Below are 13,203 nucleotides of genomic sequence, written 5' to 3'. Positions count from 1 at the left end.
TACGAGACTGCAGGGATTGTGACCCGACTAGAGTGCGGAGACCTAAGGCTGTCTTCCAGTCATCCACACGAGTAAGATGCGTCCTCTTCTGGTTGCAGACTTGACCTGCTGCCTCAAGAAGACAGAGCAGCCCACGCTTTTGCCCGGCGCCGGCCAGCAGGGGGTTAAGCGGTCCCTGTGGGAGTAGCAGAAGGCGGGCCCTGCGGAGAGGAGGGGGGAGGGGGCGGGACAGACCTGAAAAGCACTTGCTGGAGTCTGAACCGTGTGACTTTGGCCAGGGAGGCAGAGTCTCCACAGGACAGCTCCGGGGGACGCTCTGACTCTGGGAATAGAGCCAGGGACAGACGGGAAAACCAGCCTGACGAGGGAGGACAGACTTGACAGGCGGGAGAGACACCACAGACGCACACACTAACAGCAGGCGGACAGAGTGACAGACTGCACGGAGAGCCAGAGAGAAAGTGACAGCCAGGATGTCACCACCCCGAAAAGTCTGCATTGTGGGCTCTGGAAACTGGTGAGTGGGGAGGCGAGATTGGAAGAAGGACGGGCTGTGTGAACGGGTGGCAGGTGCTGGCACAGGGCCTGGGACTGGATTCGATATCGGATTTGTTGGGCGCTGCTACTCAAGCATTGTATTAATTAATGACTGCTGTGAAGGGGCATTAACTGGTGCATTTAAGGATCCTGGTAAAGGTGGATCAATCAATGCTGGCTGGCAGTAGTTCAGGAAAATGTCACACATGCCAACACTGCCGACTTGGGCCAAAGACGCCAAGTTTTCTATAGCGAAAATTGCTTTATTTAATCTTTTTACTTATTAGAGACTTCTTCACTTAAATGCAAGTGTACGGGTAAGTTAATTTCCCGGGATCTGTTTTTCTTAATTTTCTCTGTTAGAAAATGTTGGCTCGTACGGCTTGCATGTAATCGGAGATGTTTTCAGGCAACGGCAAAGTAGGCAATTGCCCAGGGCCTGAACCGTCTACAGGGCACCCCTGGTAAGGGGAGTGGTACAGTTGAAATGCATGCCAAAATAACGTTTCTCAAAAACATATTTTCTTCGAGTTTGGCACCCCAGTATGCTTAACATCTAGGACCAGATTTAATAAGGGTTTGCACTGAGGCAAAATCACACAAAGGGGTGCAGACATTTGCAATGCGGGTGGTGGGGGGTTACTTTCCAGCTCAAAAGGTATTTTAGACTGGAAAGGCGCCTTTTTGTTAGGAACAGCGCTATGCGTTGGTTTGCGCCACTTTGCGCCAAGATGGCACTTGGGTGTTACTGGCAGTTTAGCTTAAGCTCCCATCGTTTTTTGCGCAAAGCCTGATCTACTAAGATAGCCAGACCGCAAGTTTGTGTTAAAATACTACTCCTTTTTAAAGCAGGCACTAACATGAAGAATTGTTTTAATTTCTCTAAGCATTCTAAAAATCGAGTGTGTGTGTGGCACTGTATAGCACGCATGCAATGTTTCAGAATTTGTCCAGGCTTAGGATTTTGTCCTTGAAAGTATGCTTCCAGTAAAAATCCGATGCTAGATAGCACCCTTACACCACTGCACAATGGTGCAAAGGTTGTGTGTGGTGTTAGGCAACCTGTTTGTGCACCATCGCAGTGGTACTTACTGGCAGCTGGCCATTTTGTAATAAATATGGCTCCTCCCTGCTTTCTCCCCATTGTGCAATGCTGTGCAGCAACTTTGGCTGATCGGCTGCGTTGCACTAAAAAATAATACCTCTACCCATTAGTCTGCATGTCTGGTCTGCCGTGTCCAGCCTTAACCCCCACACTCTCAGGGAGTTGCTGACAGTAAAATTGAAAACTTCTCTTTTTCTGATTTCTCTCGTCTTGCTTCACCTGTTGTACCTTAACCATCTCTCTTAACCTGTCTATCTCTCTCTACTTCTCTATCTACCCTCATCCTGTCTCTCTTTTTCAGCTCTGTCACCATTGGTTACTTCTTCTCTCTCTCAGTATACCTCATTCCACTCAATCTCACAGTACCTCTCTCTCATGACCCTGCCCCAATCCTTATCTTTGTTTGTGTCTCCATCTATATTGATCACTCTCGATCCCACCTCTCTACTTCAACTCTGTGTCCCTCATCTAGGGGTCTCCAACCTTTTATACAACTAGAGCTACTCATGTTTAATTAGAATCTTGTTGAGCTACTAATATTATTAGCGTTGAATAGACAACATTACATTAGTGGGCACCGTATGAAGATTGCTTGTGGAGATTTCCTCAGTGCATCAGTCAGGGTTTCCAGTAGTAATATGAGCTCGGAAAATGCACACCTTTTCATCTTGACTTAGCACTGTATCTTTACATCACCATTCTCCTGCTTTTTACTACCATACCTCTCTCTCAATTGTGTCACCACCTCACCACTCTTGCCTCTCTATCTCATTTCCCTCCCTACCTCACATCTCACTCACTACATCACCTCTTTCGACTTCACTGCATTCTCCCACTACCTAAACTCAAAATTTAACTCACCATCAGATCACCACTCACCAATCCACATTCCCTTCTCTGTTATACCTCCGTTTCCATTCCATTTCCTTACTAAATATCTTACTCCTTTTTGACTGTCTGTTCCTCTGCCTCTACTTCCTTTTATCTATCGTCGGCTCCCCTCTCTCCCCCCTCTCTCTCTCTCTCTCTCTCTCTCTCTCTCCCCCTCTGCCTCTCCCTCTCCCTCTGCCTCTCCTTCTCCCTCTCCCTCTCCCTCTCCCTCCCTCTCTCTCTCTCTCTCTCTCTCTCTCTCTCTCTCTCTCTCTCTCTCTCTCTCTCTCTCTCTCTCTCTTCACACAGACACAAACAAAAACACATCTATCTCTAAACCTCCTTCTCAACACACCCACTCCACTTCAACTGAATCTCTCAATCTTTTTTATAGGTCTCTGTACCTCACCATCTCTTCCTCCCATAACTCTCTATTCCTGTATAAACCTCACCTCTCTTTCACATCTGTCTCTCAACTTCCTCTTACTATATTTCTCTTTCTACTCTTCACCTCTCTCTACCTTTGTCTCTTCCTTACTATTCTCTTTAGCTGGCCGGTACTTTTCATCATAGGCGTTGAATGAGCCGAGGGGCAATACATTCAAAGCTGTCCCAAACATGGGGCCAGAAAATATAACTTGCTGGGCCCTACACCTCCTTGAGCTGTCTCTGCCTAATGGATTAGATGGCTCTCTTTCAAGAGATGCAGTCACTATGGTACTGAAATACAAACTAGGCACCCGTCTCAAGATGTAGACTATTGACCGCGGTAACTTGTCCATCTATTCGACCTATTTCGACCGTAACATGCTTTGGAAATAGTGACCACCTCCCATCTTTCATCACAGTTCGAGTACTTCAGCGTGCTCTGCGGCTGGCAGTCAGGCTTCCAGCCTCACTGTTGACAAACTCCCACCAGAACATCAGGTCACCACACGTGCATGCTTAAGTGATGGGACTTCTAAGTGAACTTTGACACGGTAGACCTTGGCTTTGTATCAGTAAAGACTGCAGGAGATTGGCGGGGGGGATGGGAGGGAGTTGAGGCTATTAGTTGACTGACCTTCTTGGAACACTGCACACACCAAATGAAAATGAATCCGTTCCCCTCCAACGGTGTCAGCAATATCTGTGGCTTTCCAGCGTTCCAGTCGATTTGCTCTCTCACTGATCTTTATTTAATGGCGCCTTGACCCCACTGGCGCAGATTGCTGCGACCCACAGCACAGGTTATCGCACCTGTGCAGATCACACCAGATCCTTTCTCACACTTCTACCATCTCTGGCAGACTACCTCCAAGGTTTGCCCTTTTGCCAATCGTTTTGAGTGGTCACATGGCCCCAGGGGCCAGTGTCCGTGAAACATACAGCGTCGGTTATTGCGTCTGTCCCAATGACGACCAGCACCACCTCAACCTAGATGAGGTACTGGTAATATTCTGCCTGCAGCACTAGCTGCACCACAACCTGCTGCTCTTTTGAGCAAAAACGGAAATACAGTAAAGGGTGCAAGCTAGCCATAACCTCTGTTTCAACTATTCAGTTACACTAGGCTCCCCCACCCCCATACTGCAAAGAAGGTATGGAACTTACGGTTCCAGATTGGCTGCATGCTCTTCTTCACAAATGAAATAAATATAGTCTATACATTGCTTCCTGTCATCTACACCTTGTATGCTGGGCACTTTCTTTGCAACTGATACTTGAAAATACTTCTGCTCACAGTCGTAGTATCTTGTGTAAACTACTCCATTTCCATCCTTGTTTATACTGCTCCAGGTCTGAATACGCGCTTCAAGATCCAAAGAACACAGAACCACGCCAACAGATCTATATTATGTGTACGATTCTTTGACTAAATCAAAACCACAATGAGGGTCCTCTTTGGCAGCAGTTTAAAGAAAGATTTCAGTTCTTGACTCTCTGCTGAGTACGTAAGTCAGGGCTTGGCCGCTTTCCAGATTACCACCTCAGAGTCTTTCAGCCTTTTAACCAGCGCAAAGTTTATGGTTGGCTTCCCTCAAGCTCATTCGCTTAACGAAATATTGATAGGTTGGCAGATGGTCGTTCCTGGTCCAAGGCCAAACTCTCACTTGCCTTCTTGCTTTGCACTGGAACATGCCTTCTTGAGATCATGCTGGGCTTGAATGATACACTACTTTGGTGTTAATGCCAGCAGTCTTTAACCTTGCATGAAGAAACCACCAGTCTCTTTTCTTTTCAGTGGTTCCCAAACTTTCTTGACCCGCAGCTCCCTTGACTCATCGACCATTGCCTGTGGCTCCCCAATGTTACGTTTTTTGGAGGGTGGGGGGGGGATGTAAGCCCGGACTAGGGAGTATTTGCATTTTTCTACCTGAAAATAATTGGGATGAAGCTGAAGAAGGCATTATAATCATATACACAGGGTGTTTTGGATTATTAAGGCGGCGCCTCTAATAACATATTCCTAGTTACACTTCTTTGCCCATTACTTTTTTAGAATACCCCCTAAAACTTTGTTATCCTACTTACAGTGCTAGATAGCACCTCTATGCATGTAGGCCCCATTGCCAAAGTGTTTCTGCACTTGAAGAATATTTGCATGCACTTCCATTTCTACCCATTCCATATTTGCCAACACACCTGTTGCAGCAGGGGAACACATGATTTTTTACACCACATACAGCTTTATTTTTGCTGTCTCCTCCATAAAATTGCCTCTAAATCAATGCATGTTAAATAAATTCCTCAGTTTTTTTTTATTTTTTAACGTCCCTCTTTCTTGCTTCCAAATGTTCGTATTATGCCGTATATGGTGTTTCACTTCCCTGTGCTCAAGGAGAGAGCAGGCCTGTCTGGAAATGTGTGTGTACTGAAAGAAATGTGAACTGGAAGTACCTATGATTCAATTACAAATGTCAATACTTAATAATACTTAGTGTGTTTAATAGACAGGCCAACTGTATTTTCCTGATAACTCATATTGGTGTAAAATGCATTTGAAAAAATATCTAACAAAATTAATGAGACATCTTTCGCGTACTTTGGGAGTGTTGGAATGTGGGGATCGAGTGAAATATGGAGGTCATCTCCCTCGACATGCCCTCAACTAAGCACTACGTTTACAGCTTTAGGCATGCCACTTACAAATAATTGACATCATGCGTTTAAGTCTAATTAGTTTAACTGAAGCCAACAGACGCTTCAACATTAAATGCATTAAAGTGCTTGGTGTGCGTCTCCCCTGGCTAGGTTTGACTGCTCCCCAGGGAGCCACGGCGCACAGTTTGGGAACCACTGCCTTAACTGGTCTTGTGTCTCTACTTCAGCATGTAACCTGGGCAAGTAGACCGCTTTTGTTTTTCTTTAGAGAGACTGTCTCCTGCTTATTTAAACTCTTACAAAGAGGTCTCATTGTGGAGTGCCCATTCACTGTTATAATTAAGGCTCCCTGTTTTCCGTTTTTACTGATTTTTACAGATAAATACAGACAGAAAACCATTTATTTTCCTTTCTGTATTTATTTTTAAATGTGGATAAAAATGGAAATTGGGTTGTTTTTGAGTGTTTCTAAATGCTGTCAATCATGACTGGCAGGCCAATAGCTGTGCAGATTGACAGGCTAGGTGATTAAAAGAATATAGGGATTTTAGTAAAGAGCTTTAAACAGCATTAGATTTGCACAACATTGATACTAAAATATATATATTTTATTACAAGTGTATATTTTCCCATCTGTGTGTAGATATATATCATTGAAACCTATCAGGTATACAAGCACAAGTGCACATTAACTGGTTAAATACATGCAGAAATATACACATTTCAGTGTAATTTTTTTCGCAAAACCTAAAATAGATATGGATAGATACAGGTAAAATTAGCAAAAAAAGAAAATGGATAAATACAGACGGAAATGACAAAGATATAAATACCATAAACCCGGGAGCCCTAGTTATAATCGACACTGGAATGCCCATCGTCTTTCATGTCCTTCTTGCTCGTCGCTAAAGTTCTGTTCAGTGCGCAGCATGCAACACTTAACAACACCTTAATCAATGTATAAATGAATAATCCTGCCTTTTCCTCCAGGCCGTGCAGCATTCATGCTCATGCTATGCCCACAAGAAGCACAGGTTAGCCTCTCGGGGTGTCATTGTAATTAACGTTGCACCCCCCTGGAAAGAGGGGGAGGCACATACAGGTAAAGCAGCTTTTAAACATTTCCAGTGGCAGAGAGCTGCGCGGGAAATGACGGTGGCTTGCCTGCAGTTGCCAAGAGAACTAGATAAGGTCACGCTGAGGGCCAGCCTTCCATTGTGTTTGGTACTAGACCAAGAGATGGTAGGATGACCTTTCAAAGTGTATTGTTCGCTCTTTATACTCTTAGCACAGGCTTTGGAAGGCTCTGGCACGTTCAGGTGAGCATATATTTGCTTAAAGGAAGAGACTGATCTGTTTGATTGGGCTAATAAAACCCTAACCTTTGACCTTCCCGCTACTCTGACACCATTGGGCTTATGCAATGGTACGAGCCGTGGATCGCCGAGTGAAAGAGGCATTCCAAGGTCCATGTCAGATTCTTGCCCCCACATGTTCCAGGAGACTAAAAGAGCACCAGGCGCTATGCCCCCGGGGATAAATTGTGGGTACTGAGGGAATCAGTAATCCCAGCGCACCTAAATCTTTGTATTTGGGATTTAGACAGCAGAAACATATTTTCCAGCGCTGAACATGGTTGAGTAAAGTATCCAAATGTATGTGGTTGTCGAGCTCAGGGTTGATGTCTATCACATTTTAGTCTGGGCACCATCGTTCCAAATCACTTCCATTATTTGTCGACATGATTCTGGTTGGTCCTGTTGGTAGTACAGAGCAAATCTGTAGGGATTGAACTGCTGGCACACTTACATCTGTGGTCTGGTAGGCTGTCAAGCTTCTATCAAGACATTTACTTTATGTGTTGTATTTATTCCCCTAAATTGGCATTGACCGAATCAATAGGAAACATGACTGGACTGGTCATTGGCAAGCATTGCCACTGTGTACGCCTTGGTCCTCGTATCTCATTCCTGCCCGTGTTTTTTTGAGCGTTCACTTCCAAAAGTGATATTCTGAAGCATTGCTGGGGTCCCTGCAAGTGAAGATGCGGCAATGAAGGCTTCTTTACTGCGGTGGCTTTTCTTTCGGCATCGCAGCTACGCAGTTGTCGCAAGTCAGATTCTGCCCAAAGCTCTGCCAAAGGCAATGTATTATAATTCCAAAGGACAGTGTCGCAATTACTAACGCGCATTTCAGACTATTTCTTCAAAGGTCCTCTGCAAAGGCTCAGAATATCAGATCCTTTCCCAGACTCCATCACACTAAAGCTCCTGGGCACTTGCAGGAATACATGCCTCAATACTATCAGTTGGAATCATCCTTTTTTTATATACAACATTTTATAGCCATTTTATTTCGTTGGCATTAACCCAGATTTAGGAGAAATCACAGCTACTATACAGATCAAAAAATGCTATATTCTTCCTTAAGTGTAAACAAATGATCGGGCACTGAAAGTATGACACATATATCCGTTGTACCCATTTGCATCAAAGGTGATGTAAAAAAATAGTCTACCCACTGGCCCTAGAGCTTTTGGTATATAAAACGTCCTCAACCAGGGAACACTTGCCGATCCCCTCCGCCATTCTTGTACGAATGGGAGTCAGTGGGCGTCAGTACTTAGCCACATGTTGTTTTGAGAGGTGGAACGCAGGCCTCTAAGCATCCAGTCCATACCATATTTTCTTCACCCTCCTTTAAGCCAAGGAATACCAGTTGGGGATAAGGAACCACCCTCCACTCCAGCACTGCCCATACATTTTGGGCTATCCCCTTCAAGTAGCCCTGTATGTCCTGGCATCACCACATAACATGAAAGACGTCCCCAGTGTTCAGAGCATCTAAGACATTGTACATATTCAGCCCAACCCAACCTTCTCAAGGGCACTGGGGAGTTGTATAACCTATGAATTAGTCATAGTCTTTTCAATACGGTCAATTCCCTGGTGGCATCTTCGCCTCTTGCCACTCTTCATTGCTTAATGCACCTATGTTTTTTCCCAAGCTAAATTTAGGGGCGGTGTATCTGTGTGGCCTTTTTATAACTTGTGTACAGTAAACCTGTGAAATTTCTTTGGTTGAAGCCAGTCGATCATCAGCCTAGCATCGATGGGGCTGAATTAGGGAAGTGGCAGTAGCTTCAGGGTTGTGCCTCTAGTGCAGTGGTTCCCAAACTGTGCACCGTGGCTCCCTGGGGAGCCGTCAAGTCTAGCCAGGGGAGCCACGCACCAAGCACTTTAATGCATTTAACGTTGAAGGGGTTGTTGGCTTCAGTTAAACTAATTAGACTTAAACATATGATCTTGATGATTTGTAAGTGACATGCCTAAAGCTGTAAACGTAGTGGTTAATTGATGGCATTTCGAGAGAGATGACCTCCATATTTCACTGGATTCCAACAGTCCCAAAGTAGGCAGAAGATGCCTGATTTATATTGTTAGACTTGTTAATAGTTTCATTTTTTTCCAAATGCATGTTACACCAATGTAAGTTATGAGGAAAGTACAGTTGTCCTGTCTATTAACCCCTTCTCTGCGGGGGGGGGGAAATTCCCCCGCTGTGCTGGGGGGCCCGCAAAGCGCCCCCATGCTCATGACGAGCTCAGCTCGTCATGAGGCACGGCCCTCTGGTGCTCTGAGCTCGTCACAGCTGCACCCGTTCCCATGGAACGCTTAGCACAGCAAGGGAATTATCCCCGCGTGTGAGCGTTCCACGGCTCATGACGAGCTGAGCTTGTCATGAGCACCGGAGCACCGTGCCTCATGGCGAGCTCAGCTCGTCATGAGCATGGAAGGTGTTACACACAGTAAGTATTATTAAATATTGACATTTGTACTTGAATCACAGGTACTTCCAGTACACATTTCTTTTAGTACACACACTTCCAGACAGGCCAGCTCTCTCCTTGAACACAGGGAAGTAAAATGCCATATATGGCCTAATGCCAACATTTGAAGCAAGAAAGGGGAACATTTTTTTAAAAAAATCAGCGGAATTTATTTTACTTGCATTGATTTGGAGGCAATTTTAGGGAGGAGATGGCAAACATAAAGCTGTATGTGGTTTAAAAAATTGTGATTTACCATGCTGAGACAGGTGTGTTGGCACACATAACATGGGTAGAAATGGAAGTGCATGCAAATATTCTTCAAGAGCAGAAACACTTTGGCAATGGGGCCTACATGCATAGGGGTGCTATCTAGCACTGTAAGTGGGATAAAAAAAGTTTAAGAAGGTACTCTAAAAAAGGCATGGGCAAAGAAGTGTAACTAGGAATATGTTATTAGAGACGCCGCCTTAGTAATACAAAACCCCCTGTGTATATGATTATAATACATTCATCAGCTTCATCCCAATTATTTTCAGGAAGAAAAACGCAAGTGCTCCTGAGGCCAGGCTTACACCCCCGCCCTCCCAAAAAAGTAACAGTGGGGAGCCACGGGCAATGGCCAATGGGTCAAGGGAGCCGCGGGTTGAAAAAGTTTGGGAACCACTGCTCTAGTGGATGCCTTACTTGAAGATATAAGTAGAATTGCAATTTGTGCATCTGAAATTCCTTACCGAGTGCCGCAAATGTTTTAATGTGATCATGGGACCAAATATTCTCAATTGAGATGCTTTATGTAGAAACAGTGGCAGATGGTCCCCATACTACAAAGCTCACCCCCCCAACTTTATGAGATACTGAAGTTCCAACCTAAAGGCAGGAACTTTACGGTGCCCAAAGATCCAATTATTCATAATGGTGAGCTGGAATGCCCAATAATACACCTTGATGCCCGCCATAGAGATGCTGCCCTCATATACTGATTGAGTCAATTTCTCAAAGATACCCTTGGCACCCCATTCGTCCTCAAGAAGTCGAGAGCATATTTGTTGATCTTCTGACAAAATGACTATCTCAAAATAGACAATTTGAGTGAGGATCACAAAGAGTCAAGAGAAGATCCACCATCGTGTATAACATAACTCAGCTGATTAGATTGAGCTAGAGTATATTCCAAACATTATGGTAAATATGTACGTTTTCTAGCAAGGACAGTAGGTTGAGCTCTCAGCACCATTGGTGGTCTTTAGCAACATGAGGGCTAAGTATTTAAAGCTACTATAGGCAACCCGGAAGCATGTGTGCCAATTGATAGCATACCCACCTCCCTGCTGCAGAAAAATAGACTTACCCCAAATAACCGCTAGGCTGGATCATTTTCCAAATGTCCCTCATATCTCCATTACATGTTGAACCAACCATTCAGGAGATCTGACACTTAATAATGTGTCATCCACATAAAGGGAGACACAGCCGCCAGCCCTTCTTAATGCAGGCCGCTGTGCGGTAAGGGTTCGAACCTTGACCTGTGTTCAGGCCAGGAAGCTCCCCCACCATTCCAGCGTCCCCTGCTGGTGTCGTGTCCCTGTCTGCTGCCCCTCGCTGCTGCTGGGAAGTCGAGGCCCTCCTCCACCCGCAGGCTCCCGCCTGCGCCTCATCCCGGTGGGCGGTAAGTATTCGGTTTGTTCTGCTGCCTGCTTTATTGTGCCCTGCCTCGTATTTTTGTCTCCTGTATCTGTGTTGTCTCTGTCTCCTGTTATCTCTGTGTGCTGCGTTAGTTAACTGTCGCCTGTATCTGTTGCACTGTCTCTCTGTACTCTGCTTTAGCTAACTGTTGCCTGTAATTTGTTGCCTACTTCTCTGTGCGCTTCTTGTCAACTGTTGCCCTCTGTTTTGCCCATTTCTGTGCCCTTGTGCTGTGCCAGTTCTGCCCGCTCCCCGCACTCCCCGCATTCCTTTCCTGCTGCTGCTCCCCGGCGGCCCCACCCCCCCTCTCTCCCATTTGCTTCCCGCCACCCGCCTCCCAGCTGCTCCTCCCTCCCTCCACCCCTTCTTAATGCAGGCCGTTGCGCGGCCGTGCCACTGGCATGCCGGACCCATGCCAGAGGCAATCCCGTCTGCGCCTGAACCGCGCCCAGCGCCAGAACCCCTGGCCCCCGCGCCCCACACCACACCCGACCCAGACTCAGCTACGACGCCGACCCCCTCAACGCTCTCAACACCGGCCGAGACCAACGCTGCAACCAGGCCGCCCCGAAACACACCAACGGACCCTTCTCCTGCCGCAGCTGCAGATTCACCTGTGACAGAACCATCAAACCACCAAGAACCACACCAAACCACCTCCGCTGCATACTCCTCAACACCCGCTCCGCACGCAAACACGCCATCAAGCTCTGGGACCTGCTCGACACCACAGGCCCGGACGTAGCCTTCCTGACCGAGACGTGGTGGATTGACTCCTGCACCAGACATCACCGTGGCCATCCCAGACGGATACAAGATCACCCACAGGGACCGCGCCAACGGCATCGGAGGAGGAATAGCCATCATCCACAAGTCCACACTAAAGGTCACCACCCACGCAGAAGACACCCTCAACACCGCCGAACACCTGCACTTCCGGATCCACACTGACCCCAACACCTCCCTCAGAGGAACTCTCATTTACAGACCCCCGGACCCCGGGCCCGCTTCAGCGACTCCATCGCTGACCTCGCTAGCACCCACGCACTCGCCTCCACGGACTACATCCTCCTCGGGGACCTGAACTACAACCTCGACAACCTCGGCCTCAGACAACTCGTCACCGCGCCCACCCATGCTGCCGGCCACACGCTGGATGCCGTCTTCTCCACAAGCACCCTACAACCACACCACCGAACCCCACTGGACCGACCACCGCTGCATTCACTTCACCTTCAAAAAACCAACCACGCACCATCGCACCCAACGGCTGTCTCGCCGCTGCTGGAGCAAAGTCACCGAAGATCAGCTGATCAACACCCTCTCCTAGAACCCACCCACCGACCCCACCAACCCAGACGTCGCAGCCCGCCACCTCAGACAGTGGATCAACGACTGTGCCAACACCCTCGCCCCACTGAAGAAACCCTCCAACAACTACACCAGCAAGAGAGCCACCTGGTTCACCGACGAGCTCCTGGCTTCCAAGCGTGCATGCCGGAAACTGGAGAAGAAATGGCTCCACGAATGCACACCGGACAACCACGCAGCCCTCAAGGACGCCACCCACAGACACCACCACCTCACCAGATCAGCCAAGAGATCCTCCTTCAAAGACCGCCTGGATAGCAACGCACACGATAGCAAAGAGCTCTTCCGCATCGTAAAAGAACTCTCCAACCCCAGCGCTAACACCAACGACATCCCGCCCTCACAGGAACTGTGCGACTCACTGGCCATCTTCTTCCACCGCAAGATCGCCGACATCCACGAAAGCTTCAACACCACGACCGACCCGACCACGCCAGACTCCACCCCTCTCCCAAACATCAACAGCGCCAACCGCCTGACCACCTGGTCCAACGTCAGCAACGTCGAGACACGCAAGTTCGTGAACTCCATCCACTCAGGATCACCGACAGACCCGTGCCCACACCACATATTCAACAAGGCAGACGCAGCCATCGCACCCCAACTACGGAAGATCATCAACATCTCCTTCGAGACAGCGACATTCCCGGAAAGCTGGAAGCACGCCAAAATCAACGCCCTCCTCAAAAAGCCCAAGGCGGCCCCCAAGGACCTAAAGAAC

The 13,203-nt window shown here is 47.3% G+C and overlaps 1 protein-coding gene across 1 annotated transcript in view; it reads left to right on the top strand.

Annotated features, from left to right (window-relative positions):
• Window positions 1–225: 225 nt before the first annotated feature.
• The window catches only part of GPD1 (glycerol-3-phosphate dehydrogenase 1), a 101,806-nt gene continuing 88,828 nt past the window's right edge, over window positions 226–13,203 (top strand). The window contains exon 1 of the mRNA XM_078689124.1: window positions 226–517. Coding sequence (XP_078545250.1) covers window positions 474–517 — 44 coding nt within the window. The 5' untranslated portion in view covers window positions 226–473. The remainder of the gene's footprint in view (window positions 518–13,203) is intronic.

Source organism: Lissotriton helveticus, chromosome 1_1, assembly GCF_964261635.1.
Source record: "Lissotriton helveticus chromosome 1_1, aLisHel1.1, whole genome shotgun sequence".
Taxonomy (NCBI): Eukaryota; Metazoa; Chordata; class Amphibia; order Caudata; family Salamandridae; genus Lissotriton; species Lissotriton helveticus.
Note: the sequence above shows the minus strand (reverse complement) of the source record. Positions and strands in the feature narration are given on the sequence as shown.